Source organism: Amaranthus tricolor, chromosome 16 (genome assembly GCF_026212465.1).
Source record: "Amaranthus tricolor cultivar Red isolate AtriRed21 chromosome 16, ASM2621246v1, whole genome shotgun sequence".
In the NCBI taxonomy this organism is placed as follows: Eukaryota; Viridiplantae; Streptophyta; class Magnoliopsida; order Caryophyllales; family Amaranthaceae; genus Amaranthus; species Amaranthus tricolor.
In genome coordinates, this window is record NC_080062.1 from 6845585 (window position 1) to 6853554 (window position 7970).

At 33.4% G+C, this 7970-nt stretch overlaps 1 protein-coding gene across 1 annotated transcript; it reads left to right on the forward strand.

Moving 5' to 3' along the window:
- Positions 1-851: 851 nt before the first annotated feature.
- On the forward strand, positions 852-4081 carry LOC130803242 (G-type lectin S-receptor-like serine/threonine-protein kinase SD2-5). The gene has a single exon (XM_057667420.1). It carries the CDS (start codon positions 1446-1448, stop codon positions 3861-3863), a length of 2418 nt encoding a protein of 805 aa, XP_057523403.1. The 5' UTR covers positions 852-1445; the 3' UTR covers positions 3864-4081.
- Positions 4082-7970: the final 3889 nt, after the last annotated feature.

A 7970-nucleotide genomic window follows, 5' to 3' on the forward strand; every position in this document is an offset into this window, starting at 1 on the left:
CCTACTTAATGTATCCTAAATACATACTTAAGATATCCTAAACTCCTACCGAGTAAGAGTGAAGTTACACTATATTTTTCGTTTTTGTATTTAAAAGAAATCTAATGAGCCGATCCAATTGAAATCGTCTCTTTAAAAGACGATCTGTAACAACAATTTGGGTAGAGCAAATGCTCTATCTTTAAAGATTTCTAAAAACAAAGATGAAAAGTATGAGAGACCATCTTACAGTGAGACGACTGTAAAACAAGAATTCTATAAGCTAATAGTTTTTATTATTGAGCTATTTAACCCAAGTATGAGGCATGATTCACAGTGAGACTGTTTCATACAAGAAGTTGTGATATTATTTTGTTAAATAATATATTTAATTGAGGAAAAGTATGGATCACAAACATTAAAAAATATCAAAAGAAATTTAGTGGAAAAAATATGGGGATCGCAATAATAAAAAAAGATTTTTATAAAGTTAGTTTTAAATATGTAGAGATCATAAGGAATATAAAAATGTTAAAATAAAGTTAGTGAAGAATAGGGAACGATAAATATTATTAAAATATTAAATTGAGGATGAACAAAGTTATATTGTCCAAAATATGTGATATAAATAGAAAGATTTTTTATAAGAATAACAAATAAAACACCCAAAATAACACACGAGAACTTCTTTAAGGAACGAAAGTAGTAATATATAATAAAAAAATGGAGGATTACTTGTTGGGGATGTTTCCATATTGGCATTTAATTTCTATGGATGGAGAGGTGGTCCATCTCTTTCTTTGACTTAATTGTCCACTTTTATATCTGTTTAAGTTGACTCCATTCATTTAATTATTCATGTAATTGTTTATCCTTTCTGATCAAATTTTCTATTTTATTTTCCAAGAAGATGAAATCTTTTGCTTTGTTGTTGATAATTTGGTGTTATTCAAGTCTTCTTTTGATGTGATTTTCACTTTTATTTTCTTAAATTACTCACCAAAAAATCTTGTTTAAGTTCTAATATTTCATTAAGCTTTAGGTTAGTCCCTGCTTACTATATACAAATTCAAGATTTAGAAAGTATATATTGAAATGAATCTATCAAAATCCCACATAAATTCGTAAATTCTATTTCAAAAGAACATTTGAAAACGGAGCGATTATATCAGTTCAAGATGGTAAAGGTTTCTGATCAAGTGCCTAAGAAGATTTTCAGGTAAGTATGAGGCTGTCATGTTGTATGTTACTCTTACACTTCATTTTACTTCACGTATCCGTATCCGATCCTTGATGCTCGGAAATTAATATGGCACTTATACACTTCATTTTAGGTAAGAACCGAATATTTAGATATATCCGATACTTAGACATGTACCAGTATCCGACATCAGTTCGAGTAACATAGGTCATGTTATATTAGTCATTCCTCAGTTCTTTTGTTGTAACTTTGATCCTGTTAAGCTATGGGAAATTGGGGTTTCAATCATGTGAAATACGTTCTATATTTGATTGTTCTCTTTGCATTATCCCAACTTTGTACTTCTCTTAGCCAACAAATTGGCACCATAAAGCCTGGTTTTCATGCCTCTCGAATGGGTTTCGTCGATAGCAATGGGTTGTTTCTCTTGTCAAACAAGTCTACCTTTGCATTTGGGTTCCAACCCTCTAATAGTGAAGCTAACCTATTCCTACTAGTCATCTTGCACCAAGAAAGTTCCACGGTTGTGTGGACCGCCAATCGAGCATCCCCAGTTGGGAACTCGGATCAAATTGTGTTCGATACTAATGGTAGTGTGTCCCTCAAAAGAGGAGGAATGTCGATTTGGGAGCCTGATACAGGCGGAAAACGGGTTTTTGCAGTTCAATTGCTGGATAATGGGAACTTGGTGTTCCTTGGGAGTGATTATAATGCTAAAGTTTGGGAGAGTTTTAGGTATCCTACAAATACCCTGTTTTCAAATCAGGATTTTGTACAAGGTATGCAACTTTTAAGTGATCCTAGTCCTAGGAGTAACTTAACATACATGCTCGAGATAAATTCCGGTGATATGATTCTTTCAGCTGAATATAGGACACCCCAGGTGTATTGGTCTATGAGAAAGGATGTTAGGAAGATTATCGACCGGGACGATGGGGTGATTCGTTCAGCGATGATTGAGTCGAATTCATGGAAGTTTTATGATCAAAGAAAGAATTTTCTATGGCAATTTGTGTTTTCATCCAATCCGATTGGTAGGAATTCAACTTGGATTGTAGTTTTACGGAATGATGGATTTTTGGCCTTTTATAACCTCGACAATGGCCCATCGAAGGTTCCTTCCTCGGTGAGAATACCAAGTGATCAATGTGGAACACCCGAGCCTTGTGAGGCATTCTTCGCGTGTTCTAGTAGTAGGTGTCGGTGCCCTTTAGGACTAGTTTCTCGGGGTTGTAATACTAGCATCTTGGCTCCATGTCGAAACCCAAACGAGAGTTTTGATCTGGTCGATGCTGGAGATGGGCTGAGCTACTTTGCAATGAAGTTCGCTCAGCCATTTGTGAAAACTAATATCAATGGCTGCCAGGCTTCCTGTGCTTCTAATTGCACATGTCTTGGGCTGATATTTGATAGAATATCAGGCAATTGTTTTCTGTTTGATTGGATGGGAAGCTTTATTTCTGATCCTTCCTCTAAATACTCTGTCTATGTTAAAGTTTCTAAAAATAGAAGTGTCGGAGAAAGAAATGGTGAAAGCAATCTTAAGCACTTGCCAATCATCATTGCCATAGTCATCTCGACTTTACTGGTGGTTGTGGTAATGGGATATCGAGGATACATATATTACTCGAAAAAGAAGAAAGTTGTACGGTCTCCTCTAGTAACGTCAGAAGATGATAGTTTCTTCGAGTCTTTGTCGGGTTTGCCAGTTAGATACAGCTACAAGGCCCTTCAGGAAGCAACGAACAATTTCTCGCTCAAGCTAGGTCAAGGAGGATTTGGATCGGTTTATCAAGGCCAACTTGCAGACGGGACTTCACTCGCAGTGAAGAAACTCGAAGGGGTTGGTCAAGGAAAAAAGGAGTTTCGAGCTGAAATTAGTATCATAGGCAGCGTTCATCATATTCATCTTGTTAGACTGAAGGGTTTTTGTACAGAAGGAAGCCACCGGCTTTTAGTTTATGAGTACATGGCAAATGGGTCTTTGGACAAATGGATTTTTCGAAGAAATGACGATAATGGTTGTGTTTTGGATTGGCCCACAAGGTTTAGTATCGCGGTTGGTACAGCAAAAGGGCTAGCATATCTTCATGAGGATTGTGAAGTGAAGATTGTACATTGTGACATAAAGCCCGAAAATGTGCTTCTAGATGAACACTTTGTGGCTAAAGTATCGGATTTTGGGTTAGCCAAGTTGATGACACGCGAGCAAAGCCATGTTTTTACCACACTTAGAGGAACTCGTGGGTATCTGGCACCCGAATGGATAACCAACTATGCGATCTCAGAAAAGAGCGATGTTTACAGCTACGGAATGGTGTTGCTTGAGATCATCGGAGGAAGGAAAAACTACGACCCTTCACTTCCTTTTGATAAGTCCTATTTCCCGGCCTATACTTTCAAGATGATGAACGAAGGGAAGATTGAGGAAATCCTTGACTCAAGTCTAAATTGCGATCCTGATAACACGAGTGTGAGAATAGCAATCAAGGTTGCATTGTGGTGCATACAAGAAGATATGTCGATGAGACCGCCTATGACGACAGTCGTGCAAATGCTTGAAGGGATCTGCCCTGTGCCTAAGCCTCCAATGTCTTCCTCGACGATTGCAGGGTTCTCTCGAAACACTATGACTGGCTGTTCGTCTAGACTTTCTGATGTTCAGCTTTCGGGACCAAGATAGCAAATGATGCTCGTACAACGATTCGTTGTAAGATCATGTATGTGGTTTCATCTTCTTGTAGTTAGTTACTTACCTATATCTCAATAGTCTAACAGCATGTCAGAAATGAAAATTTTCTGACTTTATTTTGTTATTTATGATGACTATTATTTTTTTTTAATTAAAATTTGTATCATTGTTATCGTTATATTTAAAACATACTCAATATCTGATATTTACCCGATTTTATAACCGAATTCGATTTGATTGACTTTGAAAATGTATTCATGATTATGTAAAAATCAAAATGGACACAAGACCCGATTTTGTTCCGACTTAAAACATTTAATCCGAAATTGACTCGATGACCCGAATAAACACCTCTACATTCACCCATTTTCATGCTTCAATGTGATAGTTGATTGTATAGGAACAGTTATCAGGTCAGCTGGCTCACCATTAACCTTACTGAAATGTGTTGTTCATAAATTGACATTCTAATGGAGAAATAGTGGAAATTAGACTGTTAGTTTTCTGACCATGTTCAACATGTTCGACCGTATAAGACACTAAAAAATTTAGGTCTCAATATTAAATTACTTAGTATATGTTAGACATTTAAAGATAAAAATTGTTAAAAAATATCATGATTTTTAAATTTGTACAATGCCTTCATAAAATTGTCGATTTTTGCCTCGCCCCTGCAATAGTCAAAGGCATTTGTAGTTTCAATACGTGAGCATCAACAACAACGATAACAAAACGTTTATCTCAATGATTAGAGTCATATGAATGTATATCAAGATTGCAGATGGATTACAGATTACGTGAATGATTAAGATTTGTATTTTCGAGGATTATAAGAATGTATACATCAAGTTTGTTAATTCATCAGCAAGGATAGCTAATGAGCAATGCACCAGCTTAACATGGTTGCCATATCAAATCAATGAAAAAGATCTTCCACTTTTTACTCACTGAGTGACTTATTATAGAATGCTTAGATCAATCACTTTTTTTTTTCCACTTTGATACTTTCATAAACTTTACACCTAATTTGCTACATTTTCTTAATTCGTACATTTAAATTCAATTTTTTTTATAGTCATTTAAAGTTGAGTTTGAAACAAGCATTTTAATTTAAATTATAGATTTTAATTATAAAATTACTAATAAAGATTTGACAACGGTGGATTTGACTGAAATAGAAGTTTGATTTTTTTTTTATTTATCAAATATTAAATTTGAGTTAAATTTATATTTTCAAATAAAATCACCATTCTCAAACATAGTATAACGGAATTTGGATATAAAAGCTTTGGATAAGTAATTCAGATCTCAAATCAAGCCCAAGTCCACTTCTTTTAAACCTTCACGCCAAAGCCTAGAAAGAATAAGCACTTGTCCATTAGGATCTACATACTTCACATCTGGGCCACACGTCAATGAGACTGTTTAGTAGAGTAAAAAAATTTGGAGGAAAAATACAAATTTTTCTTTTTTTTCCTTCACTTCTCTTCTAAACAAATAGGTGCACTTTTCCTCTTTGCCTCTCTCATTCCTTTTCCAAACTTCCCTTCCCTTTCCTTACCCTTCCTACAACGGTTATGCCAACACATGATATTAAAAGTTAAAGAAGATGAGTATTAAGTTATGTCTTGTTTAGTTCACCTTAAAAATATAAGTAATCAGTAAAAATTAATTTTAATCAACAAAAATCAGTTACAATAAGTAAAAATCAATTTTGAGTAATACAACTTAGTTATAATTTATAACTAATAAATCTCATTCAGTAAAAATTAGTTTCAATCAGTAAAATTTAATACAATGAGTAAAAATCAATTTTACTCGATAAAAATCATTTTTATCTATAACTCAATCATTAAAAATCAGTTCAATCATTAATATGAGGTAAAGTAAACAAGGTCTTAATTTTTACAATAATACTATTATTCTTTCACATTTTTACTAGCGTAATTTTCCTTATTTGACAATTCTAAATTACATGCACACCTTCCTTTTATAGTTACTTTAATTATTATCTTCACTACTCTATTTGTGTGATCCGCCACCAAACTCTTAAACAAGGGCAATATTGACATTCACCTCTACCAAAGAAAACCAATATACTTTTCATATATAAACTTTAGTTATAGAATACTGATTTTCTCTTCGTTTATCTATTGGTAAACTTATTCTCTGGCTTATCTATGTTTTAGATTATTGATTTTCTCTTCACTTATTTATTGGTGTTCTTAAACTATGGCTTTTACTCATTGCTATTATTATTATTATTATTATTGTTATTATTATTATTGTAGTTTTATTTTTTATTTTTTTGAACCAAGAGAAATACAAAAACAAAGCCTAGGTAATCCAACTCCCTTTTACATGTTGCATCAGTATGAAAATGAAACGCACCTTTGAGAAAGGGTTGAACCATCTCACTCTTCATATGCATAAAGGAGGAGGAAACACCTTAGGGATAATCAAGACTAAGCCTCAAATAGCTTCCTAAACCAAGTTTGACAACTCTCTAGGGGTACAAAACTCGTAGTCTGTGTCCTCACTTCAAAGAGGATCCTCTTAGTGACCATCGCAATAGTGCTCATACTAAGCGTCCAGACGACTTCATTACGGGTTCTCTTAACCATATAGCTAAGACAGCTTCATCGCAACATTGTTTTCATTTTTACTTTTAATGTTTTTTTTTTATTTTATCTTATTTTACCTATATATATTTTATTTATATTTATTCTATGTTTAAGGGTCAGGCTTGTGGGATATAAGATGCAGACTTGCGGAGTTAGCTTCAGCCTCACTCGATCCGATCAGTAGTAGAAACTTCTCTTATTCTTTCTCGAGTGGGTGGACTCTTTAACTGCGCTCTCTTTTATAGATATGAGTTGTTGCCGTCCTTTCCTCCCCAAATCCTAACTATGATTTTATATAGGCGGAATATACCGAGTATGATGAAACTTCTGTTTATTTCTTTTAATACCCATCATTATTACAAGCAAGAGCAATAGTGAAATTTTTCAATAAGATTAATTTGTGTGCACGTGTCTTTCACTTTTACTTTGATGCTAACCAAAAAAAGTTGGAGGAAGTGTTAGTTTTGTACTAATAATAATAAAAAAAATTAAAAGGTGTATTAATCTTTGAAGAATTTCCTCAAATGTTTGAAATTGGCTTCTTACCCTCATTATAGGTATTGCCTGAAAAAGACATTTTAAATTGATGTAGGATCCAACAAAATATGCAATTGTTCTAATCTACTATCTTATTTTTCTTCAATATTAATATGTATGTGCACACTTTACATGTTACATTAAAAAATTATGGAAATTAAATATAAAAAACACTTTTGATGGTTCTCAACAAGTCAACATAAAAAAATTTGCAATATGTTATTTTTCAAAACTGAAAGTTGAATAAATTTTATAAAAGAAAAATTATTGTTAATAATTCAAACTTTTGATGATTTTTCTATAATAATATCAGCTTTTTATTAACCATAAATAATACCAACTTATCGGTATGTTGTTTTTGAATAATACCAAGTTTTGTTTAACGATTAATTTATCTTTGTTTTTTCGTCAAATAGCCTAGTATAAACAAAAGTTAGTACTTCATTCTAGCCAAATACCTTCTAAATTGGTGTTATTTATAATTTTAAAAGTTGGTATTATATATCATAGGAAAATCGGTAAAAATTTGTGTCATTTAAGGTAATTTTTTTAAATTATACAAATTAAATATGTGTTATGAATGGTATTACATGTGTGACTTGAATGCACAATTGAAGTGTGTATTCATGTGTGTGACTCTTGAGTTGTGGAATCCAAAAGGGTGTAATTATGTGGGAGAGTATTCATGGGAATTATTAATGTTAATGAAGATTAATGAAGAAGTAGAAAGGACTTGGTTTATGTTTGTTCGATCAGAATTCTGACAGAGGAAGCAGAATGGTCGCTCGACCGAGCGAGTCTTATTGGTTGGTCGAGCGGTCAGACAGAATGTATCCAGAAGGTATCTGCTGCTCGCTCGACCGAGCGAGCTCTCTGTTCCAGTCGAGCGGTTTCTCTGATGTGCATGGGATGTTGTTTTTCGACCTTTCAAGTTCTT